The sequence below is a fragment of the Ahaetulla prasina genome, chromosome 10 (assembly GCF_028640845.1).
Source record: "Ahaetulla prasina isolate Xishuangbanna chromosome 10, ASM2864084v1, whole genome shotgun sequence".
Lineage (NCBI taxonomy): Eukaryota > Metazoa > Chordata > Lepidosauria > Squamata > Colubridae > Ahaetulla > Ahaetulla prasina.
Window position 1 is genome coordinate 23,449,871 of NC_080548.1, and position 24,792 is coordinate 23,474,662.

At 40.0% G+C, this 24,792-nt stretch overlaps 1 protein-coding gene across 1 annotated transcript in view; it reads right to left on the bottom strand.

The window, feature by feature from the left end:
• Positions 1 to 24,792, bottom strand: part of LOC131204549 (uncharacterized) — an 84,313-nt gene that overhangs the window by 37,257 nt on the left and 22,264 nt on the right. Inside the window, exons 11-19 of the mRNA XM_058195937.1 lie at positions 23,999 to 24,137; positions 21,465 to 22,676; positions 18,968 to 19,569; positions 14,796 to 15,360; positions 12,430 to 13,029; positions 10,392 to 10,958; positions 9,382 to 9,581; positions 8,169 to 8,549; positions 6,950 to 7,228 (exon numbers count right to left, since the gene is read on the bottom strand). Coding sequence (XP_058051920.1) covers positions 6,950 to 7,228; positions 8,169 to 8,549; positions 9,382 to 9,581; positions 10,392 to 10,958; positions 12,430 to 13,029; positions 14,796 to 15,360; positions 18,968 to 19,569; positions 21,465 to 22,676; positions 23,999 to 24,137 — 4,545 coding nt within the window. The remainder of the gene's footprint in view (positions 1 to 6,949; positions 7,229 to 8,168; positions 8,550 to 9,381; positions 9,582 to 10,391; positions 10,959 to 12,429; positions 13,030 to 14,795; positions 15,361 to 18,967; positions 19,570 to 21,464; positions 22,677 to 23,998; positions 24,138 to 24,792) is intronic.

Sequence of the window (24,792 nt, forward strand, 5' to 3'; positions counted from 1 at the left end):
GAATTGCAGTCTGAGACTCAGTTCAGCTTGAAATTGAATCTCCAAAATGGATACTTGCGTTCTCGTAATTCTTATCCCCTTTAAAATCTTCATTTATTATTTTTCAGGGAAAATGTGCATTTCTACTCAACCTCCGAGAAAGGCAACCCAATGCAAAATCCAAGCCGCTTATCGGTGCACATCCCCCTGCAAACGCAGTCACAATGCCTGTAAATGAGCCTAACTTCCAAAAAAAGCATTTCCCCTCCTGAAGAACACACAGTATCAGTTCAGCTCCCTCATCATATTTCAGAGTTAAACCAGACCTTATTGGGAAAGAGGGCCATTGAAAACATCCACCGGACAACAATTCTGGGTAGTCTATTCTTGAGCTAAATCTCTCTTGGGTTCAGAAGCAAAGAGTCTAGAGCAACCTCTAGACTCTATCAAGTCCTATTTTGATATATATTTTATATATTTTGATATATTTTGATATATATATATATATATTGATAGAGCAATGCTCTATCAAATCCTGTTCCTGTCAAAAGTGGTGTTCCTCAAGGTAGTGTTCTTGGACCAACGCTCTTCATACTATATATAAATGATCTCTGTGACCTTATCTCTAGTTATTGTGTTCTCTTCGCTGACAACGTCAAACTATTTAATATCACTAACAATACTTCTACCCTTCAAAATGACCTCGATTTTGTTTCCGATTGGTCTAAAACTTGGCAATTTCAAATATCAACCAGCAAATGCTCAGTCTTACATATTGGTAAAAAGAACCCTAATATCAAGTACAAGCTTGATGGACATTACCTTACTGACAACCCCCTCCCTGTCAAAGACCTTGGAGTTTTTATATCAAATGACCTAAATGCCAAAGCCCACTGCAACTACATAGCAAAAAAAGCTCTAAGAGTTGTAAGCTTATTTTTTTTTTATTTACATGTATACCCCGCCCTTCTCCGAAGACTCAGGGCGGCTTACACTATGTTAAGCAATAGTCTTCATCCTATTTGTATATTATATACAAAGTCAACTTATTGCCCCCAACAATCTGGGTCCTCATTTTACCTACCTTATAAAGGATGGAAGGCTGAGTCAACCTTGGGCCTGGTGGGACTTGAACCTGCAATAATTGCAGGCAGCTGTTGTTAATAACAGACTGTTTAGCAGTCTGTGCCACTCAAGGACCACTCAATTTTACATAGCTTCTTTTCCAAAAACTCTACACTACTAACCAGAGCTTACAAAACATTTGCCAGACCTATTCTTGAATACAGCTCATCCATCTGGAACCCATACCACATCTCTGACATTAATACTATCGAACGTGTCCAAAAATATTTTACTAGAAGAGTTCTTCGCTCCTCCGAAATCAACAAAATACCTTATACCACCAGGCTTGAAATTCTGGGTTTAGAAAACTTAGAACTCCGCCGACTCCGACATGATCTGTGTTTAACACAGAGAATCATCTATTGTAATATCCTTCCTGTAAAAGACTACTTCAGCTTCAATTGCAACAATACAAGAGCAAACAATAGATTCAAACTTAATGTCAACCGCTTCAGACTTGATTGCAGAAAATATGACTTTTGTAACAGAGTTGTTAACAGTTGGAACTCACTACCTGACTCTATAGTCTGTACTCAAAACCCCAAAATCTTCAACCAAAAACTGTCTACTATTGACCTCACCCCATTCCTAAGAGGACTATAAGGGGCGTGCATAAGAGCACAAAAGTGCCTACCGTTCCTGTCCTATTGTTCTCTTCATTATAATATTATATGCATACTTTTACTTATACTTTTACTTATATATACTTTTTCTCTCATGATGAGTTATTTTTATGTTGATGATTGTATATACTGTTGTGACAAAATAAAATAATTAAAAAAAAAACACCTATAAGTCCTTTTGAACTCTTTGTTCAAAATGTCAATGTCAAAATGTCATGTCAATTACCCCAATACCTGGATGAAACTGTCTATCTGGACCCGTTCCAGTCCGGCGTTGGTGGATGATCTCTGGAGGGCCAGGGATAGGGGTTATTCCTCTGCCCTGGTCCTATTAGACCTCTCAGCGGCTTTCGATACCATCGACCATGGTATCCTGCTGCACCGGTTGGAGAGTTTGGGAGTGGGAGGCACCGTTTATCGGTGGTTCTCCTCCTATCTCTCTGACCGGTTGCAGACGGTGTTGGCAGGGGGGCAGAGATCGACCCTGAGACGCCTCACTTGTGGGGTGCCGTAGGGGTCGATTCTCTCGCCTCTCCTGTTCAACATCTATATGAAGCCGCTGGGTGAGATCATCAGTGGTTTTGGGGTGAGGTACCAATTGTACGCTGATGACACGCAGCTGTACTTTTCCACCCCAGGCCACCCCAACGAAGCTATCGAAGTACTGTCCCGGTGTCTGGAAGCCGTATGGGTCTGGATGGGGAGAAACAGGCTCAAACTCAATTCCTCCAAGACGGAGTGGCTGTGGATGCCGGCACCCAGGTACAGTCAGCTGCAGCCACGGCTGACTGTTGGGGGCAAGTCACTGGCCCCGATGGAAAGGGTGCGCAACTTGGGCGTTCTCCTGGATGGGCGGCTGTCTTTTGAAGATCACCTGACGGCCATCTCCAGGAAAGCTTTTTATCAGGTTCGCCTGATTCACCAGTTGCGCCCCTTCCTTGACTGGGATGCCCTATGCACGGTCACTCATGCTCTTGTTACCTCTCGCTTGGATTACTGCAATGCTCTCTACATGGGGCTCCCCTTGAAGAGCACCCGGAGGCTCCAGTTGGTCCAGAATGCAGCTGCACGGGTGATAGAGGGAGCCGCTCGTGGCTCCCATGTGACACCACTCCTGCGCAAGCTGCACTGGCTACCTGTGGTCTTTCGGGTGCACTTCAAGGTGTTGGTTACTACCTTTAAAGCACTCCATGGCATAGGGCCGGGTTATTTATGGGATCGCCTACTGCCACCGATTGCCTCCCACCGACCCGTGCGTTCTCACAGAGAGGGATTCCTTAGGGTGCCGTCCGCCAAGCAATGTCGGCTGGCGACCCCCAGGGGAAGGGCCTTCTCTGTGGGGGCTCCCACCCTCTGGAATGAACTTCCCCCAGGACTTCGTCAACTTCCTGACCTTCGAACCTTTCGCCGCGAGCGGAAGACATATCTATTTATTCGCGTAGGACTGGCATAGGATTTTAGTTTTAATTGGGTTTTTTACTGTTTTAATTATATTTTAACTTGGGCCGATTTAATAAGTTTTTTAAATATTATTTTATCTTGTATTTATTCTTGTTCTGTTTTATCAGGCTGTAAACCGCCCTGAGTCCTTTGGGAGAAGGGCGGTATAAAAATCTAATTAAATAAATAAATTTGTTGCTGGAGGTTCATATCAGGATGGGCATGGATTTATGGCCTTTGGCTCCTGGAGTAAGTATTCCAAATCTATCTGTAATGTAAAATCTATCAAGGTGAAAGATTAGAAGTTGAGCGGTTCATAATTAAGACTTTAATTTTGCCATTTCTGTTTTTCTAACTATTCCTTTCCTGCAGATACCTTCACTCATCCACAACATTCTCACTTTAATTGCTATTTCTTACTTTCCATTCAAATATAAAATTCTGGATCAGGATTATACAAGGCAGGGAATATGTACCCTTCCTTTTTATACAAGAAGGTTTAGTATAGTAACGGATTGCCTATTTTTTATTTTTTTTAAATCTTCATGGCCTCCTGAAACTAGCTGTTATATAGCTCCATTTAATGTGCCAGAAATCCTAACCACCCATCTGCCGGTCCTGACTTTAAAAAACCCCAGCAGTTGAAGAATTCTTTAATTCCCATTCTTCATAATATAGATTCCTGATATATTATATCATCCAGTTTCTTCTGAAGACAGACTGACAGACAACACAGACAGGCAGATAGACCTGTTGGATAAAATAAATGTCCTTAGTATATTTAATTTGACAAGTAGTTCCAACACTTCATTTCTACATGAAGATCAAAATCTTCATTAACTGCAAGAAGGTTAACATTTTTGTTTTGAGATCAAAGTTGCCACTCAGAGAAAGACAATAAAGCTCATATGCTAGGAACATAATAATTCAGGAGTGAGCCCTTAGGGAATTGTTGCTGCTCAGGCAGGAGTTCCAAGGGTGAAACTCTAAAATATACATTGGGAGGACCACCTAATCAGGATGCCCACTCTCAGTTGTTTGTCAGTTTGGCATAGTTATCTCTGCATGTGGACCTTGAAGAAAGTGCTCTTATGAAGTCTCCAGAAGCCTGGAGTATAGTAATTCTCTTTTATTAAATCGCCCAATAGATTTCAGCCCTCTTTACAATTGAATGTGGGAAGGAAGAAAAGAAGGACAGTGACTTGGCCTTTTGTGCTTGAGGAGAGAGGATAGGAGAGAGAATGAAAGTTACATAGGTAACGTATTCCATCCCCATTGCAAATGGGAGAGAGGAGAAGAGAAACTGGAACCACCAGTTGGGATTGGTTGCTGTCTAATTTAGGTAACACACCCATTTGTGTCTCTTAGAGGTCAGGAATGTAGTCAAGGAGAACCAGGGCCAGTTAAGGACAGAGGAAACGCAAGATGATTTTGATGGAATTAAACAATGTGTTCTGGAAATAGACAAAGAAAGCTAAACAAGGACTCTCCAAAAGAGTGAATGAATTAAAAGTGATTAAAATTTTTGAGAACAAACTGAAGCAAGATCATGCTGGGAGGGTATTTTAGATATATGTATTGGAACAGTAATGACATCCCTCAAAATAGACTTAAGCACCAAGTTAGTTAAGAAAAACATGATAGACAAATCATGCCATGGAATGCTGAAAAAGCTGCAGGTGTAGATGATATAACTGCAGAAATGTTAAAATATTGATGTGGTTAAACTTCGGAGTGGCTAGGCAGCTTTGGTAAACTGTACTATAGTGACTCATATTGTACAAACTCCGTCTGTATCAATCAATCAATCAATCAATCAATAATTATACGGTGTATAATTGCAACATGGAATGTATGCACACAAACACAGATAAAACCAGCATATAAACCAGCATATATACTGCCCAATATCTCTTACTTCAAACTAAGATTCCTAGCAGTGCCTTATTCCACCTATGGGTCCTTCTCTCTGTGATAATTTTTATTTTGAATTTTTCAGTTCTTTTATTAAAAATGTCGATCAATTTTTTAGGCTCATAGAATTTATTGTTCCAAAATGGAGTATTATTATATATTCTGGCTAAGTGTGGCACACGATTATTGTGATGAATTAATTCATAGTGTGTGACTTCGGACAAAGTATAAGAAATAGCAGACCACTGAGGACCTGTTGGGTCATATTTTCAGAAAGATTTCCTTATCAGATTCCTCAGTAACTCCAACAATGACAGAACTTTTAATATACTGTCTTGGCTAGAAAACGTGAGATAAATTCATAGAAGAATCTGCCTTGAAAATGGTCCACATTGAACAGTATAGTAGAGTCATATATCAGCATAGGAAAGGTTTTATGACAGTTGCATCATGACATAAAATGTTTTATGATTTTTATGTCATCAATTGTTTTATAAAACTTGCAAAAATTCAATTCCATGGTAGTAATGGCTTCAGGATTAACATATTATTTAGGTTAGCCTATTTAAGGTATTTTGGTTTAAAAATTGTTGTCCTATGATGCATCATTTCGCCCACTTAAGGGTTACAAACAAACCTTTAGAGAGTTTTACTAGTATATAGATTATAAATGATCTCTAGCTCAGCTGATGTGCAATAATATAGGACTTTATAATTTGTACTCAATTTGTGATAAGTGTGAGCAACCAAATTGTGAAGGATTTCCTGTTCATGAGCAATATTTATTGCTTTTAAAAAAGTGGAAAGCAGCATTGATTTCTCTAATCCAACTTTATTACATTTTGAAATGGGTACAATATCTTAGTTGTTTCTCCTTCACATTTGCATCAGTTAAATCTCTGAATGAATTAGTGCACAGGGTTATTGTAATGGTTCGTGCTGCACAAGCAAGCGCTTTTAAATATTAAACAAAAGGAAAGTTGCAATTTAGGTGGGAACTTTGGGTGGGAGGAACATAAGGAGGACAAAGCTTATGAGTGATTTGCAGTCAGCCCTGCAATTGCCTAAACTACTTTTATGATTATCTAGTGTGGTGAGTAATGTTTTCCCACCAATCTTTGCTGGAGGTTGAATTAAGTGCAACTTGGTTCAACTTCACTATGTCCGCAGGCTAAGCTTAAAAATGCAGGTGGGTAGTTTGTTCTCCAGCATATTCCACTCATAATGATAATTTATAGCCTGAGTTCGCATAATACATTGAACTTCTTTACTGGATTATTTCATTTTCTGTATTTCCACAATATATTCAACCATAAACAAATGCATTCTTGCAGCTAAGGCACATGATGTAAAGCGTAAGGAACATAACCTTGACAGAGATATACAGGAATTGTTAACCTAGGCAAAAGGAGATGAAGTCCTGAGAAGAAAGATTACATTCTGAAGTGTTTCAGGCAGATACTTCTCTAATTCCTTGAAGTATAAGAAGTGGGAGGACATACAGCAGAGTTAGATTTGCAAGATTGTACTGTTATAGCTCATCTCAATAATAGTGGTTTCAGCTTTCCTGTGATTTCCTGGTCTGATCTACCTAGTGAGGCTAACATTAGTTCCTCCAAAATGCAGAAATTAATCAAGTTGTCTGTTCTATTGAAAGTCTGATTCATGAGTTTAGAGATATTGAAATGACACTTTTGAAGGATGTTCAGAGATGACCTTCAAAGAAAAGCTGAGACTCTGGGAGATCCAGAATTCTGTTTCTTCTAAACAAGTATTTGAGCATATGCTACACAAAATGTTATGTTTCCCTTGTGCTTAGCTGTTACATCAGATCGCAAGCACAGATGGAACAATCTAGAAGCAATTTAAAGGAAATCTTCCGCCTCCCAGGACTTGAGTACTTCATCAAAATTATTTGTTCCCTCTCCACTGGCCAACTTCAAGTCATCTAAATGGTCTCTGTTGAAGTTTCCACAGGTGGCACATAGCTTCCCTCTGAGGGTCTCCTTGGCTGCCATTGTCACCATCCCGTCAGGATGGAGATAAACTTGCACTTGAGAATCATGGTCAATAATAATTTTATCTTGAATTTTCCTCATGGACACAGGGCTGTTCTCATATGGCAGTGTTACTTTCTGACCATTTACCTGGAAAACATGATTGAGGTAGGAAAAGTGTTAGCAACCTGAAAACATCCCTACCCCTATTTTTAAACATTTGTTTTCTTCCTTTGAATCTACACAAATAGTCCTTGGCTTAATTTCAAAATCTTCTGCAAGAGCTCAGATGTCTTGCAGACAGCAGCTGTGTAGAAAGAAAAGAAGATATTTGGGATAGACAGAATAGGTATCTTCCCCATTTGCACAGAGTCACTGAAACATCTGCATACTTTTTTCATCAGGAGTCAATTCATTCGTTTATAGCAGTTGCTGGCTATTATTGTCTAGTTTTGAAAGGTAAGCGATGGCAACTTGGTTAGCTTTACTGATTAGATTGATTTGTCGTTATAGAAATGGCTAATTTATAATATTATGGAAACGTAAAAAGTTGAGGTTCAATGCCTTATTCTATTGCAAGAGAGGGAATTGGAAGTCAATATTTTCTTGTTTCTCTCTCCCCTCCTCACATTTCTTTCCCCTTCTCCTTCCCACAGTGTCCTACTATTTGCTTTTGTATTTTATTTTATAATCTAATTAAAAAAAATTAAGTAATTGAAAGGGGTTTCCCAGAGAATCTTACAACTGCACCTTTACTGAAAAGTCAAAGAGCATTCCTGAAGATGGCAGTGACAAAATATTCCTGCACAACAGAGGAGTGTCCATTAATTCAACCAGAATCTAACTTGACTCAAGGGAGACTTTATCTTTTATTCAGTTACTACCGAATTTAAAATGCAACTTTATTATTAAAATATGTAAAAATGCTTAAGGGTAAAGTATGAATTGTCCTATCAGCTCTCCAGTGCCTTTGGCATTCTCTAGCCAGAATTTATGAAGGACTATTCTAGGGGTGGGGTGGGGAAAGAGACTTTGAAGAATGTATGTTGAAGGCTACTATGTGTTCCATTAGCTCCTGATTTTCACTTACCCAAAACCTTTCTCGGTTTATAATCTGGATGAATCCACCTTGAAAGTAAAAGAAGATAGATTTTCCAACCATCATCTCCTTTGTATACTCCTTTTCAATGCTCGCTAGCAGCCTGAACCAGGAGGCAGAGTTCTGGTCACAAAGAGAAGCAATTTCGTAGACTCCACTGCAGGAATATCTCCCGGAGGCACCATCGAAAGAAGTGATCTGCGCTTGGGCAGTGAGCTTGCATTGAGCTTCCAGCGTCACGCAGCCACGCAGGCCTTCCCGAAGGGCACACATCTCTCCAAGCTGGCAGCTGCTTTCTTCACACTGGAGCTGCCCTGCTGACTGGCAGGTGCATTTTTTTGTGCAGCCCTTCGAGTAAATGTGCTCACCAATCTATCGAGCAAAGTCCCGGAATCAATTACAATGAGAAAGGAAAAGCATTCCCTCCTTCCCTCCATTCTCCCAATTTTTAAATTAATGTAATTGTAGACATAAATTCATGTTAAAGGTCCCATAACCAAAGGCACCAACAGAGGGATCAGAAGAGTTACTGTAAGATAATAGCTACTGGTTGATGATCCTGGGTAGATGAAGATCGATGGACAGTTTCAAAACTTTGAACAATGAAATAAAATAATAAAAATAATAATATAAAAATATAAAACAAAATATAAAATATAAAATAATATAAAATATAAAATAAATATTAAAAGTACCACATAAAAATATATGGTGTTTATGGGATTACATAACCTTGTCAGTTTGGCCATCTGACTGGCAGATTACCAAACAATGGTGCTTTTCTTTTCCAAAGTCCCATTTTTAAGTTATTTCCCCGCTGAATACAGTTTGTCCTTCACTTATGACCACAACTGAGCCCAAAATTTCTGTTGTTAGGTGAAACATTTGTTAAGTGAGTTTTGCCCCATTTTAAGACATTTCTTGTCACAGTTGTTAAATGAATCACTGCAGTTGTTAAGTTGGTAACCTGGTTGTTAAATGAATCTGGCTTTCTCATTGAGGTTGCTTGTCAGAAGGTTGCAAAAAGTGATCGCATGACCTCAGGACACTGCAACCGTCATAAATATGAGTCAGTTGCCAAACATTTGCCAAACTGTTGTAAGTCGAGAACTACCTGTAGTCTGGCAGGAATCATTCCTAGTCTCCATCTCATCAGAAAAAGCCCCTTTCTGCTCTAAGCCACATCGAGGGAGAGAGAAATTACCTTGAGGTAGGCTCCACCATAAGTGCAGCCACATTGCTTCATGGTTACACACTGAGATCCATCAAACACATAGTCCTCATCACACTGACAGCCTTCAAAGCAGTTCCCTGAGCACTGACTTGGAGTAGATAAGGCGGCACAGGTGGAATCACAAGTTCTGGTACATGGCTCATAGTGGCTGTGGGCCGGACAGGTGAGAGCTGTGGAAAACAGAAGAAGCAAATAGATTAAAATTCCAGGAAGTGAAGTCCACATCTCCTAAAATTGCCCAAGTTGAGAAACACTGCTCTAATGAAGTGCTAATGACTAACAATCATACCTTCCAGGGGAGGAAAGTATTATCTAGGATGGTATGTTGTCTCCCTGGAGCAAAAATCAAAGATGTGGCTGAGAACCTAATCAAAATAACTAGGCCCGCAGATTACTACTCTTCTCTCCTTCTTCACATTGGGACGAATGACACAACAAAGAACATGAGTACAATATTGAGAGATTATAAGCAACTGGGCAATAAAGTTAAGGATTCTTGGAATAAGTACCCATGTTTTCCAGAAAATAAGACCTGGTCTTATTTTTTTTTGGGCTCCAAAATATGCACTAGGGATTATTTGGGGGGAATTTCTTGTTTTTCCCCATGTACTTTAAGAATACATGGTAATCACACTTCTTCTGCTTCCTCGTGTCAGGGAAGGAGATCTTGTGGCCATGGTACCACAAGCAACCAGATGGAATGGGGATAGGGCATGAACACAAAAAACATGGTAGGGCTTATTTCTGGGATAGGTGTTATTTTTCGGGAAACACTAATTGTTGAAACAACTCTGGAATCCCTTTGAATCAGGATGAATCCAGGCTTGGTTAAGCACCAGAGGATTTTAGGATTTAAATGGTTGTGAACTGGATAGGTACAGCCATGAATAAGAATGGTAACGCAAGGCATAGGAGGACAGATTAAGACATTTGAGGCACAGAGTTGGTTATTTATGGAGAGTAACTTCCTACAAACTTACGGCAGAAGGAAGAACTTCTCCAGGCTCTAATTTTGGCGCCAGATGCCTGGCAAGCTGCTACATAGGCTTGAAGACTTCGACAAAGGGATTCTTGAACCTCATTGGTTGTACAGGCCTCATTCAAACAGTGTTCAAAATATTGTTCAGGGTTCACCAATGAATGGCAGTCTATGAATGGACCTGTCTTGGATGGGATCATTCCACAGAAGTTCTCAGCTTCATATTTTGTCTTTTGGGCTTTGTTGCAGATGGGACATTTGTCCCCGCAGCCATCAGAACAAATTACACCATTCACAGGGACCTTCCAAGAAGCCGCAAATTCTTCCACATTTTCAGTGAGTTTTCCATTAGGTAGCATGAAGTCATCCTTCGGATCACCATTGAAGTTGCCAGCCAGGCCACACATATGACCCCTGTAAGTACTGGGAACAGAAACCTGAACATATGAAGAAGTATCATATAGGACTGTGAGGCCAAAGGTTGTGTAGATGAAGATATTGTTCCCTTCTTGGGTGATCCAGAATTTCCCATCAGCTGCATTCATTGGCAGGGTATACAACTGTCCATCTACCTGTACCAACAAGAATAAAAGTTGGGGATAAGTGCTGGTTTTGCATGCATAGAATGTAATGCTCATTTCACATTGCTTCATAGCAGTAATTAACATCCATTTTTTCCTTCTTCACAAGCCTGGGAAAAGAATAAAAAGCAGCTTCTCTTATGATCTTGCAGTCAGTCTGCATTAGCAGAATCATCAGATGTAGAAAGCATGCATTTAACTCCCAAGTCTCCTCCCCATTTTTTAAAATTTTTTGGGGTGTCAAATCCTGAATCTTCTGAGATTAAGACTATAATGTCACTGTTGAATGTAAAACTGAGTTTTTCTGCTTGATTGTATGCGTTAAGCCTAATAAATTTAATGCACCTACTTTATTAAAAGAAAACAAACAGGCAGAGATTTCTGCTTCCACTCATTTGGGAGCTATCCCTGCAATATTTCCATGTTCTCTGCAGTTATACAAAGCCCAAATAAAATGTGCGGGGAGGAGTATAGTCCCTATACTCCAAGCAGTTTATTGGCCCTAGGATTCAAAGCCTTTTCCCCAAATATGATAACAAAAACCCATAAAATAAACTTAACTAGCAATAAGCTCTTTACCACTGTCCACCTACAGAGATGTTGGGTTCTCCATTACTAGTGGCTTTTAAGAAGAGATTGGACAGCCACACTTTAAAGATGATTTGATTGGCTCTTTTGCAGAGTGCAGAGAGTTAGATTAGATCGGGGTGCCAAACTCAAGGTCCGGGAGATGGAGCCAGCCCATGGGGTAGATTTTTTTTTTATTTGCATTTATATCCCACCCTTCTCCGAAGACTCAGGGCGGCTTACACTATGTCAAGCAATAATCTTCATCCATTTGTATATTATATACAAAGTCAACTTATTGCCCCCAACAATCTGGGTCCTCATTTTACCTACCTTATAAAGGATGGAAGGCTGAGTCAACCTTGGCCCTGGTGGGACTTGAACTTGCAGTAATTGCAAGCAGCTGTGTTAATAATAGACTGTCTTAGTCTGTTGAGCCACCAGAGGCCCTTTAAATTAAAGTTAAATCTGACCTGTGGGGCTGCCCTAGAAATAGTGAAAGACCAGCCCGCAGTGCCTCTGCCAGTGAAACAGAGCTTGTGAGGGCCATGTGCAGGCCACCTGAGCTCCATTTTCACTGGCAGAGGATTGCCAAAACAGAGCTCGGGAGCCTCTTTTTGCTGCCAGAACGCTCATGCCACCATAGTCCTGTCATGCCCCCCAACACATCACATCATGCTGGCCATGCCCCCTCCTTCCTCCTCTGCACAAACCAGATGCAGCCCTCAATGAAATAGAGTTTGACATCCCTGAACTAGATGATGCTTGCAATCCTTTCAGCTCTCCAATCCAATGATTCTAAGATGGATCAGGTAGTTGTGGCCCTTCTCCATTACATTACTTTCACAACTGCATTTTGTAAGGCACACAGTTATCTAATGTGTGGTTCACCTACCATTGCCTGCCACATTACTCCCCTCTGAAGGGTGATTGTATAACCATGAATGAAGACTTTCAGATTGTGGATTAGAACTAAAGGACCATCACCAAGCTTCTCATTCTCTACCCACACAGTGAAGTTCTGGAGCTGAGGGTTGTGCTGGCAGACTTGAGCTAAGGAGTAAGTACAGGAGCCGTAGAGTTCAAAATGCCTTCCGTCAAAGGAAATGAAATGAGGGTCACCCAGTGCAATGGCCTTTCCATAGCCTAAGGGGTGGCAGCCTTGGACGCCCTTTACAATCTTGCATTCCTCATGAGCTCCACAAGAGAACTTTTGACATTCTATGGCTGCGTTATCCATGCAGATGCACTTTTTCTGGCAGGAAGTGGTGGGATAAAACTCTTCTCCCAGCTTATAGTATCGGCCTTGATCGAAACAGCCACATTTGGCCTTTGAAACACACTGATCCCCACTGCGGATAAATCCAGAGTCACAAAAACATCCTTCCAGGCATGGAACATCACACTTCTGCGGTGAGATGAGGCTCTTGCATGTGGCTGGACAACCACTGCCACAGAGCTCATAGTGGGTATTAAGTGGGCAAGAAATACCTGAAAAACAGAATAAAGAGAATATTGCTTATCAAATTATCACAAAGAAGAGGGGGTTAACCTGTTTTCCAAAGCACCAGAAGGCAAGAAACAATGGATGGAAACTACTGAAGGAGAGAATCAACCTAGAACTATGGAAGAAATTTCCCAACAGTGAGGAGAATCAACCAGTGGAACAACTTGCCTTCAGAGTTGTGGATGCTTCATTACTGGAGGCTTTTAAGAAGAAAATGGATAGTCACTTGTCTGGAATGTTATAGGATGTCCTGTTTGTGCAAAGAGTTGGACTAGAAGATATCCAAGGTCCCTTCCAACTCTGTTATTCTGTTAAATAAACTAGAGGTGGAAATAATTATGCTAGTGTTCTTAGAGCAATTAATTAGTGGAGTGACTTGCCTCCAAAGTTTTTAAGAAGAGATTGGACAACCATTTGTCTGAAATGGTATAGGGTTTCCTGCCTGAGGAAGGGGTTGGACTAGAAGACTCCAAGGTCCCTTCCAACATTGTTATTCTGTTATTCTTCATCCTTGCATTCTCAAATGTGGTTAGGCTCAAATGTGGTAATGCTGGCTTGAAATTCCAGCTTTTACAACAATGAGGAAGCCTGGCCTGCTCTTCCTATGAAATATTGCATTCAGAAAATTTACACACTAGGAAAAGTAAACCAAAAGGGAGTACCTATGGAGAGGAATATGAATATTAAAACAAATGTAAAGTTGTATTATTAAGTGTTAAATTGTAGCCTATGACCATCATTTGTGTTGTAAATGTTGTACCTTGATGAAGGCATCTTTTCTTTTATGTACACTGAGAGCATCTGCACCAAGACAAATTCCTTGTGTGTCCAATCACACTTGGCCAATAAAAAATTCTATTCTATTCTATTCTATTCTATTCTATTCTATTCTATTCTATTCTATTCTATTCTATTCTATTCTATTCTATTCTATTCTATTCTATTCCTCGGAATGAATTCGTCAAAAGTGTAGAGCCAAAGGGAAAGGGAAAGTTTCATTGGACAAGGCAAGGAATTTTATTTTAATACATTGGTTCTGATGCTAATCATTTAATACTTCTGTATAATGGGTTGAATCTAAACTAAGTTTGTTCCACCTATATCCCATTAATTGGCTATAGTGGTTCTAAATATTTATTACAACCACAGTAACTACAGTTGCACCCGTCTCAAAAAAAAATCCTCGAGGCATTGAATTGAAGCAATATATCCATGAACATTGGGTCAGAGTTCAAGATATATTACAGAATTATTAATACAGTAAATATAGAAAAAATGGGATGGGGAATTAATACTGGGTTTAAACTCTGATAAATATAAATGTTTTCTGTTCTGTAAAGTTGCATACAGGTCACATTCTTCATTCACAACCACTCTAGTGCTTAATATATTTGGGGAAAAGATTGCTCCTGTTTTAATATTTCTATTTAAATATTCTATTTCTATATCTATTAATATTTAATATTTCTAATATTTTAATGTTGGGCCTCTTTCCTTTTTCCAGTTCTGCCTGTTGATTTCAGTTTATCACAGATCCTGGATCTCCAGATCTTGGAACATTGCCTTGCTGATCCTGCCACCATTTCAGACATGTTGGGCTTCAGCACATATGGGGGGCACCAAGTTGAGGAAGGATTCTGTGATATAAATGGGGTCTTCATCAAATGACTCTCCCATTTCTATTCCAGGATTTAGGCTCTCTTTCATCTCTTATGCCAGCTAAACTTTGAATGCAGGAGAGAAGACTTACTGCAGAATGAAGGTGATCTCCACTCCTCAACTTGGATGCCTTGAGCTTGACATGCTGTCACGTAGGAGCTGATGGCACTACAGAGGGCCTCATGGTGACCTTGGTATACGCAGGTGTCATAGACACAATCATCGAAATAAGATTGAGGATCAATGGCATCATGACATTGCCTGAAAGGCCCACTCTTTCTTGTAAGAATCCCACAGTAGGATGGACCCTGGTAGGTTCGTTTATCAGCATCACTGCACACTGGGCAATTTTTGGTGCACCCAGAAGAGCAGCCAGGAATATCTTTCAGCTTCCAGCTGTTTGCAAATTGAATTTCATCCTCTGCTTGTGTTCCATCTTTCATGAGAAAGTCATCATTTTGATCTTCATTGGCATTACCACAGAGGCCACAGAGTGCATTGGCATAAGAGTCGGGAACGATGACCCTGGCATAGCTGTACCAGTCAAAGCTGACACGCAGATTAAAGTCTGTCTTGATGAAGCCGTGAACTCCACTCTGGTAGATGCTCAGTTTGTTTTCATAGGAGAAGGGTAGTTCCACATAGATGCCATTGACCTGAATTAAGATACAGGAAAAAAAGTCAAGGCACTAACAATATTTTCAATCTTAAGAGTAGGTTTGTTCTTGTTATCTTTCAGACCAATCATCTCCTCTATTCCACTCCATGGGCTGTTTGACAAATAAGCAAAGTAAGAAATATATCACAATACAATAACAATAAATTTATATATAGCCAAAAATCCTAAATAGGAAATTGCAGATGTACCGTATTTTTCAGAATATAAAACGCACCTTTTCCCCCCCTAAAAGGGGGTGAAAATTTAGTTGTGTCTTATACACTGAATGTAGCCCCGCCCACCCACTGGCCCCCACCCTTTGGCCTCTGCCTCCCAGCAATTTACCTCCTTGCAGCAAGCAGCAAGAAGAAACAGCCCATTTCAGCTTCAGCACAGTCTAATTAGCACAAGTTGATTGTTGGATCAGCCTCCCGACTCTCAGCTATTTTGCACAGGCCTCTGCTGCTTGCTACAAGGAGGTAAATTGCTGGGAGCACTTTTTTTTTTTCTTGTGCTAATCAAGTTATGATGCAAACGAAAATGAAAGTAAAGCAGGCTGTTTGCTGTTCACTGCAAGGGGGCAAAATTGCTGGGAGGCAGAGGCAGATTTCTTTTTCTTGTTTTCCTCACCAAAAAAGGTAGGACCATCTTACCTTAAAGTCCGGAGCATCTTATACTCCGAAAAATATGGTAATTTAAATTTGGCACTAGAATATGAAACAGTATAACAAATAAAATAAGTTGTGAATATTACAAAAAACAATTAAAACACTAGCTTATTGATAACTGAAATAATTTCTTCACTAGTTCTCATGAAATTCTCTGAGCTTAAGAACAAACATTCTGTAGATATTTCTAAGATACTGCAGAACATAAACAGATATTTTATGATATCTGTGACTTCCTTATAAGTGACTTCCTTCCCCTGAAACCAATATTCAGTTGGGAACTGGATCAAAAACAATAGGGAGCTCTTGCCTTTAATATCTTCACTAAGAAATAAGACTGAAAGTACTGTATACACGCCTAGTGTTCGGGATTCTGTATCCTAACTCCATTCCATTTTTTATTCCCAATATACCTGCCTATTTTAAAGTTTTGAATCCTGATTTCTTGATTATGAGCTACTATAAAAGACTTGACACTAGTAGTATTAATTATGAAATACATACTTCCTAACTAATATCTTCTGTAGGTCTCTGACTGGAAGAGCTGCAGCAAGGAAAATATGCTGGCTGATTCCCTAAATCAGGAGCCAGCAGTCTTTTTAGATTGAGTTTTTGGGGGAGTTCCATGTAAGCACATACAGTTTTGCTTTTCTCATGAAGAGTCTTGCATGAGACTAATAAGTCTTGAAAACCTGGAGGATCTCTTGGGATTCTACCATGCAGGAAATTATTTTACTACCAATCACCATTGCAAACAGGAGGAAGAACTGCGAAACTCAAACTCCACCCAAACCTTCTATAATTTTGTAAATACCAAACTTAAAGACTCCAAAACTATCCAACCCCTAGAAGGGCCTAACAGGGAAGACTGTAAAGATGAAGCTGCTAAGGCCAACCTCTTCAATATGTTCTTCAGTTCAGTCTTTGTCAACAGCAATGGCTCCTGCCCTCCATTTCCTAGTTGTACCATAATAAATTGTAACAATTTAGTACATACTGATTTTACAGTAGATAACATTGAAATGGCACTATGTAACCTAAAGCAATCTCTATCTATTGGCCCTGATGGATTATGTGCCTACTTTTTGAAAAAGCTTGCCACTGCCCTAGCTGAACTTCTACGCACAATCTATGAGGTATCCTTCAGAACCAGCTCCTTGCCCGACCTATGGTCATTAGCCATGGTTATACCTATCTTTAAAAAGGGAGACCCTAGTCTAGTAGATAATTACAGACCAACCTCACTGTGTTGTGTCACCTGTAAAGTTATGGAATCAATTATAAACCAATCCATCACCCTCCACTTAGAGACAAACAACCTGCTAACAAGCAGTTTGGTTTTAGAAAAAAATTGTCTTGTATTCTTCAACTCCTACACTGTAGAAATATTTGGCCCACATATCTTGACTAGGGTAAAGCAATAGATGTAATTTATAAAGACTTCTGTAAAGCCTTTGACTCAGTGGTGCATGATAAACTACTGTTGTAATTAAGTTCTTTGGGATCTCCGGATCCCTGCACAAGTGGATAGCCACATTCCTGTCCAACAGGCAACAAATAATCAAAATAGGGAGGGCCCAATCAAATCCGGCACCAGTTAACAGCAGTGTTAACAGTGTCTCCCAAGGCAGTGTTTTAGGACCCACACTCTTTCTGCTTTACATCAATGACCTATGTGACCATATTAAAAGCAGCTGTGTCCTCTTTGCTGATAACGTAAAATTGACAATGCTGCTGCCTTACAAAGCAACATTGACTATGTGTCAGAATGGTTGTGCATGTGGCAACTCCAAATCTCAGCTAATAAATGCTCTGTTCTGCACATTGGCAAAAAAATCAGAACACCAAATACAACTTGGGCAGAAATGACCTCTTAGATGAGCCTCACTTTGTTAAGGACCTAGGAGTACTCATCTCAAACAATCTAAGCCCCAGAGCTCACTGTAACAGCATTGTCAAAAAGGCATTAAGAATTGTTAACTTAATCTTGTGAAGCTTCTTCTCCAGCAACATTGTACCACTAACTAGGGCATGCAAAACCTTTGCCAGACCAATTCTTGAATGCAGCTCATCCGCCTGGAATCCACACTGTATATCAGACATTAAAACGTTTGAGCAGGTCCAGAGATATTTCACGAGAAGAGTATTCCACTCCTCTACTCACAACAGAATCCCTTATGCCACCAGACTTGAAATTCTGGGCTTGGACAATCTGGAACTGCACTACCTGTGATCCGATCTAAGCATAGTACACAAAATTATCTGCTACAACGTCTTACCAGTCAACGTCTTCTTCAGCTTCAACCTCAATAATACATGGGTAAATTAATGGATACAAACTCAAGGTAAACTGCTCCAAACTCTATTGCAGAAAATACAACTTCAGCAGCAGAGTGGTCAACACCTGGAATGCTGTACCTGACTCCGTTGTTACAGGCTCAAACCCACACAGCATCAACTTCAAACTGTCTACCATGGACCTCATTCCATTCCTAAGAGGTCCATAAAGAGGGTGTGCATAAGCGCACTAGCGTACCTACCATCCCTGTCCTACTGTCCCCATTTATCTGTACTTACTTCCTTTTTTTATGTTTATGTTTATACCTATACCTGCTATCTTTGACAACTAAATAAATAAATATAAATATAAATATTTCAACATTTATACTGGGGGCATTAACATAGGGATGGTAATCTTGCCTCTGCAAGTCCCGTATATCTGACCTCTTAAATGTATACTGTAAAATCTGCAACTATCATCCCATCCTGGTTTGGAGAAATCATAACTAAACCTCCATAGACTAACAAGAACTAAGAAACATTGAAAATTAACTTAACACCTATGAAATTCTTATGCCTGAGAACATGAATCTTGCAATCACACTTATTTTTATTATTAATAAGCCATTCCAACAACCCCTTGGATTAGCTATGTACCTGGATCTTTTGAGGAAACTCTTGGCTCATACTGATGGTAAAGTTGTAGACCTCCAGGGTCACCACTTTGGTGTAGGACACTGCCTTGTTGCCTCGGTGGTTATTTTCCACGGTGACCAAAAATGGTGTAAGAGAAGGATCCTTGGAGCAGAGCCCAGCCATTTGGTAAATGCAGGTTCCCATGAAATCGTATTTCTTCCCATCAAAGGTTGTATAGTGAGGGTCTCCGGTTCCTATGCAGGTCCTGTAACTGACAGCATGGCATCCCTGGACACCATTGACCATGCTGCATTTTGTCTTGCCCTTGCAAGAAGACTTTTGGCATACAGCTTTGCCTAATTTAGCATCACACTTGCAATGACTCTGGCAGAATTTATCTCCCCAGAACTCTTCCCCTGCCTTATAGGTCACACCTTGGTAAATGCAATTGCAGGTGTCCACCGGAACACACTTCTCACCACTGCGGACAAAGCCTTCGTCACACTGGCAGATTTGTGCACAGGTGTTTTTACAGGTGCTGGGAGCAGAACGGTCAGAGCAGGTTGCTGGACAGGCATTTCCGCAGGCTTCATAATGGCTGTTCTCAGGGCAGGATATTGGGACTATTTAACAAAACCATGGTTAAAACAAGGTTAGTGGCTATTGACATGCATTTCATTACTGAGAAAACATCCTATGTATCGAATACAAAATGACAAGAGATTCACATCAGTTCTGGATAATCAAAGGAGCAGCAGGCTTTCCTTGTGCGATTTTGAAAGATAATGCAACAGGAAGTCCTTTTAAAGCTTCGGGAAGAGAGGAAAGCATCTTTGTGAAGGAAACTCACCTGGTCTGCATTGTAGGAGAAGAATTGTGTTAGTTTATGAGAGGAAAAACATCAGAAAGAACACATTCTATTAAAAAGCAGAAGCTTTTGTGAGCTGCGGCACCCATCATCAGATGCAAAGGGCCACAAAAGCCAACCCCTTTTAATAAAATTGGTTCGTGGGATAGGAGGGCTGAATAAGCAATGGAAAATTAATATAGGAATAGGGTGGAAGGAAGAAGGAAGGAAAACACTTTTACATCTAGTGTTTCTCAACCTTGGCGGTTTGAAGTTGTGTGAACTTCAACTCCCAGAATTCCCCAGTCAGCCATGATGGGAGTTGAAGTCCACCCATCATCAAACTGCCAAGGTTGAGAAGCATTGTCTTACCCATTTAGCAAGAGGAGAAAAAGATAGTCCTTTCCATTTCATCCCCTATCTCTAATTTGCTAGCTAACAATACATTATTTACAGGGTACAGGGAACCAAGGAAGGAAAAAAGCAAGCCTATCTATTCTTTTATTTTGTTTTTCTTTTTTTCTATTCCTAAAGTTTGGATGGGTTAAAGTTGGGTGGATTGGTAGGAAAATAATGAAACCATGATCATTTGGATTTGGGCTTACAACCTTTGTTTCTAGAGTTAGATTCAGTTATATTGTTGGGTTTAGTTTTTTATTTGATTGCTGCTTTGGAAGTGACTCAGTGTCAGACATGATTAGAGCAGCATTTAAGCCCAAATAAATAAATATCCAAATGCAAGAGAAATGCATATCGATTTAAAGGTTAATCTTGCCTATAAACATTTGATTTAATTGTCAGTTTATTTAACAAACAGAATTAAACAAATTCTGCAGTCCTAGCAAGCCAAAATTCACTCCCATGTACATTGCATGAGATTTAATCCTGGGAAGAGGATCCAGGCCATACAGGCTGAAGAAAACTTGCCCAGAGGGAATGCATTTGTAAGCAAAAACTCTACACATGATGACCATCTTATCTGAAACTGCGGCAATGTTAATCCCATTTGGTTTTGGGCTCTGCTGTTTTACAAGGATCTCGCTTGCTATATTTTTCCTGCTGTATCATCTTCCCTTCTGGATCTCGGATTTACATCACTCTTTCCTCTCCCCCTCTGAGCTTCAGTGACTCCACTGCATCTCAGTGCTTCTACTCAGAAGAAATCTCCACTGGCTCCCTTATCTATTTTCAAAATATGCAGTGCATGTTATATTTAATGGAGGGATACAACTTTACAGCTGCTAATCTGCCATGCCAGTTTTCTCAGGAAATGGCAATACAAAAATGAACTGATAAGCAGACGGAGGGATGGAGAGAAACAGAGCATGTAACTGTACGTAATTCTTTTGTTCCTTTTTTCTGTAGAGTGGAAATTAAAGAAATTTTTAATACTTAAGGTTGTATAGTGATTGGAGCCACCATACATTGTCTTTGCATTCTCCTCCTGGTTAGCTGCAAATAGATTCTAGATCAACTTGGCTTGATTGCCGAACAGAAGATGGTGGAAGAGATAATGGATTGAAAGTGGCCCCAGATACATATGAGCAGCCTGTGTATCCAATAAAGTTTAAAACATTTTGAGTGTATATTCTAATAATAACTAGATTTAAAAGATAGATATTGCCATCATCATCATCACCACGACCATCATCATTTTATGAGGATACTTACCAGAAGAACAAACAGCAGCACTACCATAGCCATGATAGTCGCCACCTCCAAAGACGAAAAGTCCGAACGGAGTGTTCTCGTGTTCCACTGACAGGGCACGATCTGTTACCTCCACATCTTCTTCAGCCCATGAATATTCGCTGCCTGGGATCTCTGTCCACTGGATCGACCTTCCATCCTTTGTGATCCTACTGGATTCTGATGATTTGGCTATAAGCATGGCATGATTTATGAAGCCATTCACTCCATAAATATGGTATGAATTGCAATAGCTTGTTATGGCAGGGATATTCATGAGGAAGGAGTCATAGGAATAGCCTCCTTTTTTAGCACCAGTAAAAAACAGATGGACTTGGATTCCAGCATCAGCGGAGATAAAAAGTGGTTGAGAGCTCAGGACCTCAAGTTTGAGGACTTCTCCAGCCACGAGAGTACGGGATTCTTCCTTGGAGCTAGACTGATATTTGACTAAAGTGTTCTCTGCAGAAACAATATATGCAATATCATATTTTGTTTGGAAAGGAAGAGGAGGGACAATGAAGGTGCTTCCCCAGCATGGAACTGGCAGGAGGTGCTCCACAACATAGTCAGCCCCTGCAAATTTTGTAGCACAGATATGTCCACTCAAGACAGCCACAGGTTTGGTCGACTCAATTCTGGTGCCTGATAAATCTTCTGTGCTTTGAAGTTGAATTGCTTCAAAGGCCTTGAGGTCAGTCACAAAGATGGACCCAGCAGGGTAAACTACGTTTTTGAATGTTATGGTGCCTTTTAGGTGGATGGTTACTGATGTGAGATTCTCATGAGCTACAACAATAAACTCTTTTAACTTATAAGATGACTCTTCTGTTGGGGTGACCACATAATATAACTGTCCCAGCTGGTCAATGGGATAGATAAATGTACCACCACTTGTTTTGGATCCATAACTAGAGGAGAAGACCGAAATATCTTGATCAGCTTCAATCAGTACCACCTTATCAAAGATGTCACTCCCCCCCATTTCTAAGGACGGTGGAAATTCAATGGAAATGATTTCTCCTTCGTTAATGGTTCTGTATATTTTCCCACTGTTTGTTATCACTGTAATATTTGTTGCAAGATGATATCCAGAGAAGTATAGCTCAAGTTTTTTATCTGATGTACCAGCAAAATAATTCTCCATGAAAGCAGTAACAAATTTCTTCCCCCGGGAACTTATATTACACTTTCCTGAAAAAGACAAAAGGACTCTTAATAGAGGATAAATCTGCTTGTGCATGTGGACAGAATGAAACATTGGTTATCAATAGATTGCCATAAGATCAAATTATAGAATTGGAATTAAACATTGAAATCCTCTTTCTTCAATCAATCTAATGAATCTTTGCAAAGATACATTAGTTGAGAGAGATTTCCAGAAAAGCAACATGGAATATATCAATTTGCCACTCCATCGCCGAGTGTGGAAGACATACAGCAAAGGAACATGGGGAAAAAAGGCAAAGGATATGAACCGAGGAGACTTAAAAATTATGGATACACCTGGCCCTTAATGGTTCTGTGATTGCTGAACGTTGCATTGGAAAGTGGTAGAGTTGTAGAGGTTCATTCACGATATAGCTGTGTCAATATTGTGACAACCTCCAAGAACATCATTCAAGATTCATTTGTCTCCCCTGGAGGGAACTCAACCAAATCCTTTCCTTCCATGTTCACTTTTAGAGCCCCCATACAGGGAAAATAATAATCTGATTTCGGCCATTATGGAATATAGCCTATAATGGACTATGAAACACTCAATACTGTATAGGGGCTCAATCTGATGAAGACTGCACATACTTAACTTGGAGCAGCATTTCTCAACTTGACAACTTCAAGACATGTGGACTTCAAATCCCAGAAGTTGGAAGTTGAAGTCCACATGTCTTAAACTTACCAAAGCTGAGAAACAATGATATTATAGGCTGTTGGCATTAATTTACCCATGAATACCTTCCTTAATATTCACACTCTTTTCACCTAGCCCAGATGCGTAACTATTTTGTCGGGGTGTTTGTTTGTTTGTTTTAAATGAAAATAGGTTGGCAAATTGCAAGGTCAAGTCCCACTTCCTACCCCAAGTTTACTTGGAAGGAAATTGGTGAGATCCACATTGATCATCTTAAAAAACAAAAACGGCAGACAGCAGGAAGCAACTTCAAATATTTACTACTTGGTAATTGGTGTTTGGTATATTAGCTGGCTTTGCCTACCATAGCAGTCATTCTAGAGCAGCCAATTAGAACCTGGATAATATATGTTCATTTTCTCAAATGTCCTCACAACTGGCTTAGCCTGCCATTCATATGCTCCACTGTTTCTCAACCTTGACCACTTCATGATGTGTGGACTTCCATACCCAGAATTCCCCAGGAATGCCAGCTGCAGAATTCTGGGAGTTGAAGCCCACATATCATAGATTGAGAAATACTCTCTTGGGCTGTTGCCCTGAAGCTACTATTGCTTTCCACTGAGGATTCATAGCCTGTGAACATAAAGGAATGAATACTTACCCTTCACACAGGACTGGACTCCCTCTTGAAGGCTGCAGGTTTCATCAGCGGCACAAGAGTGGACCTCACATAGGAGCCCTTGACCAGGGACGCAAATACACTTTTTCTGGCATGTATTCAGCAGAACTATCTCATGGGGCTGGTAGGAAGAATCCGAGAATTTCTGAATTATAGCATATGCCTGTATTGACTTTGGTATATACAGTAAATTTTCTTTAAGTATATTATTTATTTGAAAACATTATAATCTTGGTCCACACCAGATGTTCCTCACATCCTTGAGTAAGCAGAGGCATCAAGGGCACTCCTCAAAGGGGATCATGCCTTTTTAAAAAGGTGATTGGATCGAAATATTCCAACAAAACTTTAAAGGACTAATAATCAACAAGGCACCTTATCTCACAGCACCTCATGCAGAAAAAGCTCTGCACATACGCACACACACACACACACACACACACACACACACACACACACTGCTTTTCTAGGATTTTGGCTCCAGTAACTAGTTAGTCGGCTTCTGGACAACTCTGAATAGGATCATGGCTTGCATCACTAAGAGATACCAGCGCTACAGCACAAAAAGAAAAAGAGTGCTAACTATCTCACAACTCCATATATGTATGATGCTAGAGCTCATCTTTGAATATGTTCATCTTATTTAACCCTTTATTTTCTCTGAGTTCATTTATAACCTTAGATTTCAAAATAATAAATGACACCTTTGCCAAAGTTTCTAATACAAAAATGTGTCTCATTTTCCTATTTCCCAATAAATTCATTTAGATGCTCTC